Source organism: Tenrec ecaudatus, chromosome 5 (genome assembly GCF_050624435.1).
Source record: "Tenrec ecaudatus isolate mTenEca1 chromosome 5, mTenEca1.hap1, whole genome shotgun sequence".
Taxonomy (NCBI): Eukaryota; Metazoa; Chordata; class Mammalia; order Afrosoricida; family Tenrecidae; genus Tenrec; species Tenrec ecaudatus.
The window spans coordinates 617,133-633,480 of record NC_134534.1 but is presented as its reverse complement, the minus strand read 5'-3'; the positions used below and the strand labels follow the sequence as shown (position 1 = coordinate 633,480).

Sequence of the window (16,348 nt, the reverse complement as noted above, 5' to 3'; positions counted from 1 at the left end):
GGGGCGGGGGCGGGGCCTGCGGGGGGGGGGGGGGGCTGCGGCTTCCTGTAACCTAGCAACAGCCCGTGCTGTTCTTCCCCCGCCCCACCGTGGCAAAGTCCTGGCAGTTGTTGGGCGGAGGAGACCACAGCCTCCGTAAGAGTCGAGAGGGTTAAGCACAGGCAGGCCCTTTCCGTTGGAGAGTGGTAGTCCAGCTCTGGACATGGACCTCTATGACACAGACGCCTCTGACCGCCCAGAGCAGAGACTATTCAGGGGAAAGAATGGTGAGCGCCCCCTGGCCCGGCCCCCAGCTAGCCGCTTGGCTCCAGAAGCGGGGCCAGAGGCGCATCCCTCCCTGACTGGGCACTGCCCCACCCGCCCCCCTTGCCCCAGAAGGAGAGGGGCTCTGGAGGCAGGTCAACCCATCTGATCGCCGCTGTTGGGGGTGCAGTGCCGTGGGGTGACAGTGCTTCCGCTACCCACACGCAGAGTCTCTGTTCTCAGAGCCCACGCAGTTCCTGCGGATTTTTACTACTAGCCTGCGGTGGCTCAACATGTCGCCGCGTTCCCGCGCCCAAGAGCGCTGGCTGCGCCTGCGCAGAGGCCTCCACGACCTAGTGGAAAAGGTGCGGTCTCAGGCTCTCCTCCAGGGTCCTCAGCCCGAGCCAGCCTGCCCCTTTTGAGCCCCACATTCATTGGTCCCTGTTGGTCCTGACCCACAGGAGAAGAAAGCCGAGATGCGCATGGCGTGCTTGACCCACGGTCTGGAGCCTCTGCGCCGCCTGGATATGGCAGCGGGGCTGTGCTCAGTGGCACAGGACCCGCTGAGTGGACGGCTGGTGGTACTGGACAGCAAGGGTGTCCTGCACCTGCACAAGAAGGACGGCTGGGCTAAGGAGAAGCTAGGGGCTCCCGCCCAGATCACGGGGCTGGTGGCTGTGCTGGGCACTCTGGGCGCTCAGAGTCGCTTTGTGGGCTGGGGTCCTGCGGGGCTGGTTATACTGGGGCCCACTCTCCGCCTGCTGTGGCAGAGCCAGCCAGGGCTGCGGCCTGAGCAGACCCTGGAGCCCACCTCCTGCCTACCTGTGCCCAACTCAGACCTAATTGTCGTGGCGCGGATGGACGGCGCTCTGGAGCTCTGGAAGTTCCGCTTGGGCGGTCGCTTCCTGGTGCCACTTGGGCCTTGCCTGCAGCCCCCTCGGAGCATCAGGGGTACACTGGCACGTATGACACTAGGGAGCCCGCAACCTTGCCTCCTGCCCCGCTGCTTTGCCGCATACGGCACCGCGGTGCTCACCTTCGATCTGCACAGCTGGGCCCTGGTAGATGTGCACCGAGACCTGCACAAGAAGTAAGGGGGGGGGGGCGGGCAGCCCAGGCGCAGGCAAGCACTCAGGCGCGCAGTGTGGCTGAGTCTGCTTGCCCACAGCCTTTGCTCCCTTCCCCCACCCCCACCCCCACTCCCACCCTACCCCCCTCGCAGCACCATCTCGGACCTGGCGTACTGCGAAGAAGTGAAGGCCATGGTGACAGCTTCCCGAGACAGCACGGTGAAGGTGTGGGAGCCCGACTGGCAGATTCGAACAGTGTTTGTGGGCCACACAGGTACGCGGTGCCTCAGTGGCCCTCCCTCAACAACACTGCAGGCGCCTGTCCCTCTCCCGGGAGCCACCAGTGCACTCCGGTGAAGCGCACCCTCCTGCAGGCCCGGTGACGGCTCTGGCCGTGCTCCCGAACACAGCCCTGGTGCTGTCAGCCTCACAAGACGGGACCTTGCGCACGTGGGACCTTCAAGCAGTGGCACAGGTGGGCGAGGTGGCATTGGGCTGCTGGGGCCAGAACATGTCATCGGGCCCTGTGAGCACACTGCTGGCACCTGCCAGCCCTGGTTGGCCGGTGCTTTCCCTGAGCAACCGCAGCGTGGAACTGTGGCGCATCCGTGAGCTCTACTCGCTGCTGGCACAGCTGCCAGCGCAGGTGCTACACCTGCAGGTGGTGCCTGCTCTGCCCGCACATCTGCATCCGCTGCCCATGCGCCTCGTGTGCACGTGCGCCGATGGCTCTGTCTGCCTGGTGTCCGCCAACACTGGGCGCACGGTGACAGCACTGCTGCTTGGGCCTGACGACTGTGCGGTGGCAGTGGCCTACTGCCTGCCGTGTGAGGTGCTGTGGCTGCTGACACGCACTAGATACCTCGTGCGTGCCAACGCGGCATTCTGCCCAATGCGAGTCCTGGATCGCGTGCCCCCGCCTCCGGCTCCCACAGGGCAGCCCTGCTGCCTCCACCTCTACAGCCACCTCACTGACGCCAGGAGTGCGCGCAACTCTTGGGAAGCCACACGCCAATGCCCGGCTGAACTGTACCGTGGCAACACGGCTAGGGCCCTGAAGGACAAGAACCGGTGGGCACTGGAGCCAGCAAGGGCTGGGCAGGCGGGCGGGGAAGTGGGCTGGTACCCATGTTCTGCCCACCACCCTCAGGTACCTGCCCGTGGTAGGACACACCGATGGGCAGCTATCAGTGCTGGAGTGGTACTCGACCAGGACTGTCTTCCGCACGGCGGCGCACAGCCCAGGCCCTGTCACTGCCATCGCGTCTACCTGGAACTGCCTAGTGTCTTCTGGTGAGTTCTTCCCCAGCCCCTCCCAGTCACTGGCCCATGCTCCACCCTCTCTAGGGCTCCAGCCCACTTGCGCTCCCATAGGCGGCGACCTAGTCGTGAAGATGTGGCGAGTCTTCCCCTATGCTGAGGAGAGCCTGAGCCTGCTGCGCACCTTCTCCTGCTGCCACCCGGTGGTGGCACTCTGCGTGTTTGGCAAGCACATCACTGTGGGCTTCGAGGCACCAGCTACTGCCACCTATGGCCTGGTGCAGTTAGGCATGGATGACCACCCGCGCCATGACCACCAGCCCCAGGATGACCCCACAGACCACATCACTGGTAAGGAAGGGCCCGGGTGAGGCTGAGGCCCGAGCCCCGTACTGCCCCTGTTTGACACCCACGCTGCCCACACCTAGGCCTGGTCTGCTGCCCTGCACTCAAGCTCTTAGCGTCAGCCAGCCTTGACTGCACCATCCGCATCTGGACCACAGAGAATCGCCTGCTGCGGTGGGGAGGCCTCAAGGATGGGTGGGATGGAGGCAGGGCAGGTCTTAAGACCTCCTTTGGCCTCTGTTATTCCTGCCCCACCAGGAGCCCAATGAATGGGCTGGAGGGGGAGGGTCTTGTCCCTGCTCCTGCCTCAGTTTCCAATCTTTGGAGCAGGGGCTCAATTCTGACGCTGGGTCTCTTCCAGGCTCCTGAAGCTAAATGGTGCCCCCCAGGCCTTGACCTTCTGCAATGATAGTGGGGACCTGGTGCTGGCACTGGGTTCCCGCCTCTGCTTGGTACCCCACAAGCTCTACCTGCCCACTTCCTATCTGGTCGAGGTGTGTAGTGACACTGGTGGGTGGGGGACAACATGGGGACCCAGGCCTCTAAGCCAAGACCTTAGCCTGTACTCCCCTGCACAGAAGCTGTGCCAGAAGGCCCCAGACTTTATAGATGACCCTCCACTGCCCCTGACCAGCCAAGAGTCGCTGACCTCGGCCCAGCTGCAGAAGCTCGCCAGCCTGCGTGGGTCAGCCAGCCTCAGGTTGGCCACCATCCCACCCAGGCCCCAGTGAGAGGGCTCAGGGCTCTTGGAGCCCACAGAAATCATGCCAGCCTGTGTAAGCCCTGGCATCCCCACTGCCAATGCCGATTCCCAGCCCTGGCTCATCTCACCTAAGCCCATCTGTCTGCAGTGCCACCATGTCTTTCATCCACCAGTACCAGGCATCTCAGCAGCCAGTGGTGAAAGAGGTGAGCAGAGTCCTGCCTGTGCCCGCACCCAGACTCAGGCATCCAGGGGCAGGGAGCCCTTGCTCATCTGGGTCTGGCTAGCCCAGGACCTTGTTTAAAGGGAAAAATTGTCGAACGGTTGTCCCTTCCCCCTCCTTCCCTCTTCCCTTCCAAGGACTTTGAAGCCCTCCGTGCCAGAGATCAGGACCTGCGGAGGCTCAGGCAGGGGCTGGTGGTCCCAGCAGCCCATCCCCCACCCTCCTGGCAGCTGCGCCAGGAAGCTTTTGACAACTATCTTCGTCTGATCTATGGCTCCAGCCTGGTGGGAAGTGTCCCTGCCACCCCAGCCCTGTCCCTTTCCATGCTGGTGGCTCCCTCTGCACCAGGCCCTCCAATGCCCACACCTGCCACCTCCCTCCCAGGGCATGGAAACCGGACGGGTGCTTTGTCACTGGGGCCCTATGGGGCTCCCTGTGGAGAAAGTGGCAGCCGGGGTCTCCAGTGACAGACAGCCAGCACCAGCAGCACCCTCCCTGAAGGACTTCGTCCCCACCCCTCCGGTGGCTTTGCCGGTCTCTCTGAAGGTACACAGCAGGACATCCCAGGTGAGGCCTTCCACCCTGTGCACAGGTTGCTGCCCCCCAGCTTTTCCCGCTCTGCAGCTGCCCCGGTCTGCCCCCGGGCCTGAGGCTGGGCCTGCAGTGGCAGTCGGAGTTCTTCCAAAAGGGGGCTCATCATGGCCAGGGAGGATTCAGGCCAGTGGGTGGCCTTTCCTTGGGGCAGAGATGTGGGGTGCTATAGCCCTTGCCCAAGTCTGAGTCTCCCATCCCACCCACAGATCCGGCTGAAGAGGCGCCCCAAGGAGCTGCTCTGTAAACTCACTGGTTTCTTTCCTGCTACCCTTCAGCCTCCAGACCAGGTGTGCGCTCCTCCAGGCTCTCCCCAGGGGCATGGGGGCATCCTGCTTGCCCACCCCACTTTCCCTTTACTGTAAACCTGTCACACCTGACAAGCAGACAAGCTGGGTCCCGCCCCTCCCATTTGGCCCTTGACTTGGGGCAGCTGCCTCCAGACCTGAGCGGTAGGGAAGGGGCTCCCTAGGCCAGCCTGCCCAGAAATATGTCAGGGGTGCGTCATCCTGTGGACTCTCTGGTTGCCTGTTGGAGTAGAGATGAGGGGAACTGGCCCTCCCAGGTCTACCATTCTCCCAATCTCATGCACGCCAGGGGCCACAAAAGACTTGCACACTAGTTTCTAGAGGATGTAGGGGTCTCCGGCTGCATGTGGAGTGGGGGGGCAGTGGTGGCTCTACTGCTCTGGGAAGATAGTGGGCAGAACTGGGATCTACAGAGGGTGACCAGGCCATTTCCTGACACCTCACCCACTCCTGCTCTGTCCACCCCCCCAACCCCCAGTTCTCCCGGCAGCCTGTGCTCCGGCCCATCCCCTTCCCTGGTTTCATCCCCAATTCAGTGGTGCTCCAGCACCTGTGGCTGGCAACAGAGATGGTCGGCCTTGGAGCACTGGCCCAGCTCTCTACCAGCCAGGGCACACTCAAGGCAAGAGGGGAGCTGGCTGGGGGTGGGGGCTAGAGGTTGGGGGCTGGAGGTAGGGCCTCCTCCCCTCAGCCAGCCTGAGTTCTCCCTTTCCGCAGACCAGAGGGAGCCTGGAAAACGTGCGGCTGCGGGGCAGCAAAGGGTACCACGCCCCGTGGCAACACATGCTGCTCGGCTGGCTAGGTGGGGAGGAGGAGGCACAGCTGGAAGAGGAGGAGGAGGACGCAGACATGGATGAGCTGTACTGGGCATCCACCCCAACCTCCCTGGTCTCCCAGAGGCCGCGCTCCAGTGAGCTGCTTGAGCGCCTGGAGCTGCAGGCAGAGGTAACTTACATAGGCTCCTGGAGGACCAGGCACAGTGTCCATCGTGGGGCAGGTGGGACCTGCAGTGCCCTGTTCTACTCCTCCCAGAGCTTGGCCTTGATCTCGGCCCTACAACGCCCCAGCCATGTGGGCGTCTCGGAGGTCAGCGAGCCCTCACCCGGGGAAGAGCGCTGCGTGCATTTACCCAGGTTCCTGCATTACTTCCTGAGGCAGAGTTGGTTCAAAAGGCTCTTCCCCGCCTTCACCCTGGAGGTACGATGGTGTGCCCTAGGGAGGGAGGGTGTGGGGGCACCAGCCAGGACACCTGAGGGGGGAGCAGAGAGGGGGGGTTGCAGGGCCTCAGCACACGGTCCCACAGGCCTACCCCGAGATGGGCACCATGGAGGGCATGGCGTCACTGCTGGCCAGCCTGCTGAAGCAGGCCTCCTGGGGGGACGGTGTGGACATCCTAAATGCACTGCTGATACTGCTGCCGGACACGGGCTGCCACTTCCGCAGTAGGCTGAAGGACATCCTCCTGCACTTGCTCAACCAGGATCCGCCCCCTAGCCTCCAGGTGCACAAAAGCAACCCTGATCCACGCCTCCTGTATCCCGCCCCCACCACGTGCCACTGTGCCCCCTGAGACTGCCCTGTCTCCTCTGAGCGCACAGAACCGGACACAGAAGCAGTTCGTGATGCTGTCACTACAGCTGCTCCTTGCCTGCTCTCTTGAGATCCGGGACTTAGTGCTGGAGCTCCTGTCCTACGCCCTGTACTCCCCGGCCGCCTGCCAGTGAGTCTGCACCTGCCGCCTAACCCTCCCTGTCGCCTGCCTGCTTGCCCGCAGCCTAGGCCTGAGCTCCACCTTTACTATAGGCCAGAACTCAAGATGCTGCTGAGCCAGCTGGGCCTTCAGGACCCAAACTGCGTCCTGTCCCAGATGATGACCTGGGTCCAGGGCTCGGAACACCACTCCAAGGCCTTGCTGCGTAAGCGCTGTAACCAGAAGCTGGAGTGCATGATCCAGAAACTGCAGGTGGGGGCGCCACTGGTGAGGCTGGCCTAGGGGTCCCGGGGCCTACAGCCTTCTTGCGTGCATCTCTTGGGACCCTCTCTGAGGCTCGCACGCCTCCTTCAGTGGCGCTCAGACTTGACCTCAGGACAGACTCTGCAGGCGCCCTGTTGGGGGAGATCAGCCTCATCCTCCGGGTGGCTCAGGCAAGGGCCTCAGGGAGCCCCCAGCCGGTACCCCTCTCACTGGTGGGACCCTCCTTCTCACAGCCCATGGAGCCGGAACAGGGCCTCCCCAGGGCGAGCATATCTCAGGACCTTTCCCACATCCGTTTCTCGGGGTCTTCGCCTTCCTCCTTGCTGCTCCAGCACATCTCCAAGGTGCCCTTGACCCCAGGCTCCACAGCAGGGCGGAACGTGGGTGCCCAGGCGACCAAGGAGCAGCTGCAGGCCTGGCGGACCCGGCAGGCGCTCTCCCGCTCACTGCAGGCTTTCGCCGGATCTCCGGCTGCGGCCATGCCCCAAGACCTGATGCTGCTGCCGGAGCAGACAGGCTCGTTATACTGGCAGCAGCTGGACCTAGAGTCCATCGACGCGCTCAACTACTTCTGCGAGCAGCTGGAGCACTGTGGGAGCTCGCTGCTGGAGGAGCCCGAGCCGGAGCTCCCGAGCCCTGAGCCCCTGAGGCCACACATGCCCAACACCGTGGTGCGCCAGCCCTTGGACCGCTGGTGTGTGTGTGTGTGTGTGTGTGTGTGTGTGTGTGTGTGTGTGTGTGCGTGCGCGCGCACAGCTGGGACGTGGGAGGGGCTCATAGGCAACTGAGCCCACCTCCTTTCCCCTCAGGTACCAACCCATCCGCCGGCTGCAGGAGTCCAGAATCCCTGCGACTCGGGTGAACCTGAAGGGTGAGTGGGTAGAGGCCTGGCGAGCGGGCAGTGGAACACTGAGCCCTGCGGCCCTTTCGTTGTGCCTCACTGCAGCCCCTGCCCCTCCAGGCCGCAATCCGCCTGGGATCTGTGCAGGTGGCCCTCTGCGACTACTGAAGCTGCCCCTGCCCCGCGTGCAGCTGGGGCCTTTCCCTGCCGACTGGCCCACGCCGGCCCGCCCGCTGCCCCCACTACTCCTGCAACCGGCCCTGCAGCGGTACTTTTTGCCTGAGGAAGCAGACCCTGCTGGCCACCGATGACCCACGGCTCCCGCGGCCCTGGGGCGGATGGCAGGCATCTCGCTAAGGCTGGGGCAGGAATAAAGCCCACAGGCTCTGCCAACAACACTGGATCCTGCTTCACATGTGGGGTGGGGTGGGGTGAGGGTGGGGCCACAAAAGGAGCCCTGGCAACACTATGGGTTAAGGTTAGGCTGCTAGCCCCAAAGTCGCAAGTTCAAAGCCACCAGCTGTCCTGTAGGAGCAAAATGAGGTGTTCTGCTGCTTTAAAAATTTGCAGTCTGGAACCCTGCCTAAGGTGTGTGACCGAAGTGATTAGATGGCTGGGGCTTGGCTTGAGTTTGTTGTGTGGGCAGGGCAGTGGGCTTTTGTGTTCTGGCCAAATCGGTCTAGCTGCACGCAGAGGCGTGAGCTGGGCGTGGAATATATTATGGGTCATTTGGGATAGTGGGCACCGTTCTTGTGGGGGTGGGGTCCCAAGTGTGGCCTGGAACTCGGAATGTACAAGTCAGTTACTGGGTGCCAAGATTGGGTTGGCAGACCAGGGGGCGGCCCTGTGGTCCAGGTGAATAGCTAGACAGGAAGGAGAGGGTCAGGCTGATGGGAGCGGCTGGCCACGGAGTCTTACTGGGACTGGTGTTGTTTTGGGGATGAGTAAGCAGCAGTAAAAGGGCCACTGGCGCTGGATGGCTTCTGGCCGCTGACCTGACAGGGCAACCTCAGGAGTCCCATGTGGGCTGTGCCTGTGGCCCACTTTTGTGAAGGCCCTTGCTTGCTTCTTCGTCTCCTGTGACCTAACTGTCTCCGGCTGGGTTGTCTGAACCGTGAGCTCCTTCCTGGCAGTGCCTCCAGCCTCCCCTTCAGAAGTCACTTCCTGGTGACAACCAGGTTTAGAATTCACCTTCCACACCTGCCGCGTGACCCCCAAACTGCACAGAGGCTTCTCCCTTGAGGGGCTTTCTTTTTTTGAGGACCAGAAGACCTGACATTTTTTTTTTAAAAGAACATCAGCAGGTCCACCTAGACAAGATAGGCTGGACAAATAATGAGAGAAGAAAACAACAGGACCAACGGTCCTGGAGGGACATGAGAGCGTGGGAGGTAGGGGAAGGGAGGAGGTGTCGCCCAACACAGGGACAAGGGAACAGCGAGTGGTTCAAAACCAGAGGAGGGAGGGGAGGGGAGGACTGGTAGGGAGTGACCAAGAGCAAGGTAACTGAGAGGAATTACTGAAACCAGAATGAAGGCTGAACATGGTAGTGGGACGGGAGGAAAGCGAAAGGAAATAGAGGAAAGGAGTAGGAGGCAAAGTGCATACAGAGAAGCCTAAATACAGACATGTACATATGTAAATATATTTATGATTATGGGGGCAATAGATTTATATGCATATATTTATAGGTTCAGTAGTAGGGTAGCAGATGGATATTGGGCCCCCTCATCCATAATCCCCCAATACAATAGCACCTCGCCCTACTAAACAGTCATTGCAGGATGCCCATCTTCCCAACATGATCACTGAAGACAGATGTGTGTGTAAGCAAATGTGGTGAAGAAAGCTGACGGTGCCCAGCTACTGAGAGATATAGCGTCTGGGGACTTAAAGGCTTGAAAGCAAACAAGCGGCCATCTAGCCCAGAAGCAACTGAGCCCACACGGAAGCAGCACACCAACATAGGTGACTGTGAAGGACAGAGGAGACCAGGTCTCCAACAACAAAGGTGGGGGTGGGGTGGTGGTGAGAATCACATCACCGTGAAAGAGGGGGAGTGCGTGATGGGGACCCAATGCCCATCTGTAGACAACTGGACACCCCTTCCAGAGGGGTAGTGAGGAGGAGATGGACCACTCAGGGTTCAGTGTAGCAACAATGAAACTCAAAACCTTCCTCTAGTTCCTGAACGCTTCCTCCCCTCCCAATCATCATGACCCCAATTCTACCTTGCCTTGTGGACCTGGTTATACCAGAGGATGTACAGCGGTGCAGTGGGGATCTGGAGGCACAGGGAATCTAGGACAGATGAACCCCTTAACACCAGCGGTGAGAGTGGTGACACCAGGAGGGAAGGGGGTGTAGAAAGGGAGAACCGATCTCGGAGATCTATGTGTAACCTCCTCTCTGGGAGATGGGCAATGGGGAGGCGGGTGAGGGGAGACGCCGGGGAGTGTAAGATAAGATATAATAATTATTTATAAACTATCAAGGGACCAGGAGTGGGATCAGGGAGGGAGGGGGATGGGGGGAAAAAAGAGAAACCGAGCTGATTCCAGGAACCCAAGTGGAAGGTGAATTATGAGAATGACGAGTGCAACGAATGTATAAGGGTGCTTTGCTCAATTGATGTATGTACAGACTGTGATAAGAGCATTATGAGCCCCAATAAAAAGATTTAAAAAAAGAACAATGGGAATCAAGATCATGGACACACTGGGACACCAAGGTCAGATGGCCACAAAGACATGTTCTAGAGCAGTGGTTCTCAACCTTCCTAATGCCACGACCTTTCATACAGCTCCTCATGTGGTGGTGACCCCCAACCATAACATTATTTTCATTGTTACTTCATTACTGTCATTTTGCTACTGTGATGAAACGGGAAATCCCTGTGAAAGGGTCGCGACGGGTTGCGACCCACAGGTTGAGAACCATGTTCTAGAGCCTATTTTGGTGAGTTGCCACCAAAAAAGTTGTCACGTAAAAGTTCATGAGGTGTCATCTGAGGTGCAGCGTAACTGGAGGAAAGAATGATGAACCCTGGAAAGTTAGTGGAATGAACGAATGGGCCCTACAAACACCAGTCTCCATGACCCTGAGACCTGAAGGAGGAGGGCGTGCCCAGCCCCCATGAGCAGCTACACTTCCAGGGACCACACTGAATGGAGAGAAAAGGTGGGACAAAGCTCTCACGATCAGAGATCAGAGACCAGGCATCATGTCAGACTGGTGGGTCCCCTGGGTCCCCTGGACTATATGGCCCTTTGTCTCCATTCAGGCCGAGAGCTGAATTCACCTCGTGATTCCATTTTCAGCCCAACAATAGGTTTATAAGGGGACAGTAGCACTACTGAGGCATGCCCACAGTAGAGTCCTCAACCAAGAGAGATCAAGGCAGCGGATTTTTCCCCAGGACAAAGTTGAGAAGGGTTAGGAGGGAGGAGGCATTGGAGGCGGAGACGACACAGGAGGAGGGAGGATGAGTGGTGGCACACCTGAGCAGATTGTAAGGCATGAGGTGAAGCAAAGTGCATGATTGTTGCACGTAAGAGAGATGATCTGCTTTGTAAATCTTCACCCAATTCACAATAAGACCAAGCTCCCTGCCACTGAGTCCGTGCTGACTCACGGTGCTCCTGTGGGACAGGGAGAACTGCCTGTGGGTCTCCCAGAGAGGAGTTCTCTATGGGAGTCGAGAGCCTCGTCTTTCTGGTTGATTCTCACTGCTGACCTTATGGTTCGCAGCCCAAACCCTAGCTCACTACACCATCCTCCAATTCAATAAAAAGTGGTTCAAAGAAAACTACATAAAAAGACTTGGGTATGCTAAAACCAGACTGATGAGTCCCATGACGGGCCGCACTCTTTTCATTCTAAAACAATAGGTCCTTTTAAAAATACAAACATGAGAAAGCAGGGAACATTAAACAGGTCATTAAAAAAGCACAAAGAAAAACAATATTAATGCATGCTAATACAGCTATTTCTTTACACAATCTGTTCATCTCAATATCCAATGAACAGAGAGTGTAAAGGCAAGCTGCAGAGTGGGAGAAGCATGTACGACCCAGCCAAGCCCTCGTGAAGAAATCACTGAAGACAGGTTCAGTAGCAAAATGTGCTGAAGAAACCAGATGGCAGCCGGCTATCAGAAAGAATAGTGTCTGGGGTCTTAAAGATTTGTCTTAAATCCCGAAGCCATAGTAAGTGAGGCATCAGCTAAGTCCACATGGAAGCAGCACACTAACCTGTGTGATCCCAGGATTGTAAGTAATAAAATCCAAATCTGAAGGAAGGAATGGTAGTTTAAATTATGAACACTCAGTTTGCCAAAGGCTGCAACCAAAACAACATGAGTGGCAGTGGAGCCCAAAATCCATTTTCAGGATCCATACACAGATGAAGCATCCAGTGAACCCCCTCTGACCACGGAGGGGCTGGAAGAGCCCTGCTAGCAGACAGCAGTGTAAAGTCCCATTATGGCCCATGTCGTTAGGTCCCATTGAATCAGTTCTGACTCATGGCAACCCTATGCACAATGGAATCAAACGCCACCTGGTCATGCGCCTTCCACACAGTTGTTCCTATCCTTGAGCCCATTGTTGCAGCCTCTGTGTCAGTCCTCCCGGTAGGCCTTCCTCTTTCCCCTGCCCCTCGGCTTTACCAAGCATGACGTCCATCTTCCGGGACTGATGGCACGTGTGGGATGAAGCCTCACCTTGCCTGCCTCTAAAGAGCAGTCCAGCCCTCCGGCAGCCCCGCACTCACACTTCTTCGCCAGTTCTAAAATCCAATGCACCCTTGGTTCTCCCAACGCAGTGTCCAACCAGCACGTGCATAAGAGGCGATCCAAAGCACTGTGGCTGGGTCAGGCGCTCCTTAGTCCTCAAGGTCACACCCTTGCTTTCAACGCTTTAAAGAGATCTCGCGCAGCAGCTTTGCACGATACAGTAATAATTCCTTCCATCTCTTGAAAGCTGCTTCCACGAGCATTGACTGTGGATCCAAGCAAGGTTAAATTCTTGACAACTTCAGCTTTTTGTCAGAGTGACCAGGCTCTGACAATCATGGGGAGTCCGTAGGTGTAATTTTATGGCAGATAACATATAAAGATCATAGTAAAGTCATAGAAGATAGGAGAGAAGGTAAAATAAAGGAGTCAGTCACATCTCATATCTCATGGTAGTATGCTCACCACAGCCCCTCTTGGTGGTCCACCTGGAGTTGGGAGACAGAGGAGGAGAAAGAGTATATTTGTAACCAAAGGTTATATATACTTAGGGGCATGAAGGCCCCACTGATTACAGGTAACCACATATGTAGCAGGAAGGGGTTGTACTGTTAGGTAGTTCTAGCGTAGGGATGGGGAATGTCCCTTAACTTGCCTGCCCAGAGAGCCAACATGGGAACAAGGAGTGGCGCACTGCACATGCTCAGAGGTTCAGGCTTCCCACCGGTAGGCATGGATTGGCCCACCTAGGCCAGGTGAATTCAATTCAGCCAATGGGGTTGATCAGGGGTCGTCCTCCTTGAAAAGGCAGGAGCCCAGAGTCAAGAGAGAGAGAGAGACCCCCGTCTGCGTAACGCCGGGCAGCTTCCGCCAGGCTCCACAGTCGGGAGGAGTCCTATGGGTGCCGTGTAAACCTGAAACTTCTAACTCTCATAAAACTCACTTGGATCACGAACCAGGCTTCGGCGTGAAATCTTTCTCGCGTGGAGACAAGGACTGAAGTGTAACTCTATCCCCAGAGAGATCTAACATAAGTGGTGCTACGTGACTTGGATATATAAGGTAAGCGGGCGCTGACCCTCCCATTCTGGTCTCACTGGTTTCGGACACTTTCTGGTCTCTTTTCACCTCACCACCCTCGGGAGACGGCGCGTAGCTGGAAAGGAAGCCAGTCTGAACTGCTCCAGCAACATCTGGGAGGTGATGGCTCCCTGAAGCGACTCATGGGGACTCTCGTAATGTACTGCCGCAGCCCCATCCTTTTGGTGTTCAGGATTTTACATCTGCCTTTCTGCTCTTGCCTTCCCGGGAGTTTGCCTGGCTTCCCAAGGCTGGATTCCTGGGAGGGGGCTGGGAAGCTGTGGGCTGCAGGCCGGGAGAATTGCCTGTTTTGTGCTCTGGCCAGCTGGATGGCTGGGTGCGCCTATCTAAACTCTGTTGGTTCGTGTAGGACTCTAGGCCGCAAGCTGTGGCAGCCATTTTCCGGACCACGTGAGTCACCACGCCCTGGCAGCATGGCACCACTTGGTGTCCGCCATTTTGGCTACAGGGCAACGGAGCACGTGACCCTGCCAAGATGGTGCCCACCGCTCCAACCACGCTAGCCCCTGCTCTAGTCCCGGGAGCCGAATGTTTCCCTTTTCCCATCCATTCCCTTTAGCTTTCTCCTGGTTTTTCAAACAAGATGCTTTAGTGTTCTACCAGTGTAGGTTTGTTCCTTGCTACTGGCTGGTTTTCCGTTGTCCAGGCCTAGCCCAAAGGCATATGGAAGCCAAGCCTGAGTAACTGTTAACTTTTGCCTTCCAGTGATGCTGCCTCCAGAACTTTCTGGGACAACTCTTAATACAGCTCCACTGCCAGGATGCTCCAGCCAGACATTTCGATTCTTTAAAGGTTCCCCAAGCTGCAGGATAGATGTCCCTTCCCTTCAGAGATTTGAGAGTCTGCATTTGCCAGCAGGCATCTTTGAAGGCCATGGGGCCACCCAAGCAGTGGCCCTCTTAGCTTGTGGTCTAGAAAACGGTCAGAACAAAATGCCAGCTTCAGCGACTGGTCTTCGACCCCTCCCTTGGGCAGGGGCACCTTCCTGAGGCCTCAGATTCACGGCGCTCCAGACGTGTGCTCTGAAGCTGCGGTTATTGACCTTGAGGCATCAAGCTCTCAATAGCCACCTTGTTTTGTGTTTTCTAGATGGGACTCACCAGCTCAATACCCAGGACTTGCCCCCTCGGATGTATCCTGTCCAATTGGGATAGATTTGATCCGGAGAGGCTGGACAAACAGAAGCTGACTATGCTTTGCAATTCTATTTGGCCACAGTATCTTTTAGAGGAAGGGGAATCATGGCCAGTCAATGGTACACTTTCCCTTCCAACCCTGAACCAGCTAGAACATTGTTGTGGAACAATGGGGAGGTGATTGAAGATGCTGTGTGTTAGAGCATTCTTCCTTTTGAGGAAGAACAAAGATCTTCATTCCCAGTGCACCCAGGACCCCCTAAGGAACCCTGGACTTGAGGGCAACTATTATCGCAACCGTGAAGCAGCCCTGACTATTCTACCTGTAGTAGGGGCAGCGGGGGAGCTTGGTCTCCAGGCAATTTACAAGCCTTTTGCTCTAATTTAACTCAAGCAAATTAAAAATGACTTGGGCAGCTACTGTAACAAACCTGAACAGTACATAGAACACTTCCAGCACCTCACCCGAGCCCATGATTTAAGCTGGAAGGATGGAATGGTCATACTGGGACAGACCATGACAGAATTTGAGAAAAAACGAGTGCTCAAAGGTGCTAGGAAGTTTGCAGAGGAGTTACACGTGATGAATGAAAAGTACCCAGTTGGGGAAACTGCTGTACCTTTAATAGACCCTGCTTGGAATCACAGTGAGCCTCAGGACAAGTGGGCACGGGAACATTTCCTGGTGTGCATCACAAGTGGACTAAAGACAGGTAGGCAAAAGGCCATGAAATATGCCAAGGTGACAGCGATTCACAGGGACCTACTTAGTCTCCTGTAAGCTTTTTAGAGCTGCTAAAAGAAGCCCCAAAGAGTCATACTGCTATAGATATTGATTCCTATGAGGGGCAAGTCTTGCTCAGGGACAAATTTCTACACAGTCCGCATAGGACATTTTCAAGAAACTCCAAAAACTAGTGCAAAAGCCTGAAGGAGCTACCCTAGAGGAGATGGTTGCTTGTGCTAATACAAGGGAGCAGGAAGGGGAGGCTCGAGCCCAGGAGGAGAAAAGAAAGGACATTAGACATGCCCAGGTATTAGCTGCACTCAATAGCAGACGCCCGTCGAATGCCTCCCAGGTTCCCAGACCTTTGAACCAGGTACCAAGTGCTGCATTTGCCGGCGACTGGGTCATTGGGCTAGGAACTGCCCTGACCGGAACAAGCCTCCTCAGACGCCATGTTTCCATTGCAAGCAGACTGGCCACTGGGCTGGCCTCTGTCCTAAGGCCCAAAACCTGGAGGGGAGGCGCCCACAGGCCAACGTGCAACTGGTAACGGAGGAGGAGGATTGAAGGCGCCTGGTCCAGATAGCCCAGCAGCAAGAGGTAACTGTTAATGGTCTGGAGCCTAGGGTAAGCATCGATGTGGCAGGAAGGTCAGTGAACTTCCTTTTAGATACTGGGGCCACCTCTGTCCTTATTTCCTTCCCTGGACCCCTGGCACCCCGCACCTGCTCCATCCTGGGAGTGTCAGGAAAACCTGTAGTGAAACATTTTACTGAACCTCTCAGGTGCCTATGGGATAACTTCTATTCTTCTCATAGCTTCCTAGGAATCCCTGAATGTCCAGCTCCTCTCCTAGGCCGAGATAGACTGTCCAAGCTGCACACCTGCATCGTCATCGGGCCTCATCCTCGTCCCTCTACAGCTTTCCAAATGTCCCTCACAGTGGAGGAACCTCAGATTTCCTCACAGGAACTGTGGGAACAGATGAATACTCCTGTGAGCCACTGGGCGGTCTTAGGATGGTATTTCATCGCCACCCCAGGAGAGATGAGGGCTACACAGAGGATTCTACCTCAGACCCCTCACAGCC

The 16,348-nt window shown here is 57.1% G+C and overlaps 1 protein-coding gene across 1 annotated transcript; it reads left to right on the top strand.

The window, feature by feature from the left end:
• Nucleotides 1-202: 202 nt before the first annotated feature.
• Nucleotides 203-7,955, top strand: WDR97 (WD repeat domain 97). The gene is given in 21 exon segments (XM_075550507.1): nt 203-266; nt 448-608; nt 705-1,333; nt 1,466-1,587; nt 1,688-2,384; nt 2,464-2,924; nt 3,002-3,092; nt 3,280-3,412; nt 3,497-3,618; nt 3,770-3,827; nt 3,982-4,307; nt 4,402-4,436; nt 4,496-4,725; nt 5,222-5,387; nt 5,426-5,940; nt 6,047-6,244; nt 6,342-6,463; nt 6,547-6,727; nt 6,730-7,412; nt 7,528-7,589; nt 7,680-7,955. Coding segments are annotated over 21 exon segments (5,247 nt in total). The 3' UTR covers nt 7,871-7,955.
• The last annotated feature ends 8,393 nt before the right edge of the window (nt 7,956-16,348 follow it).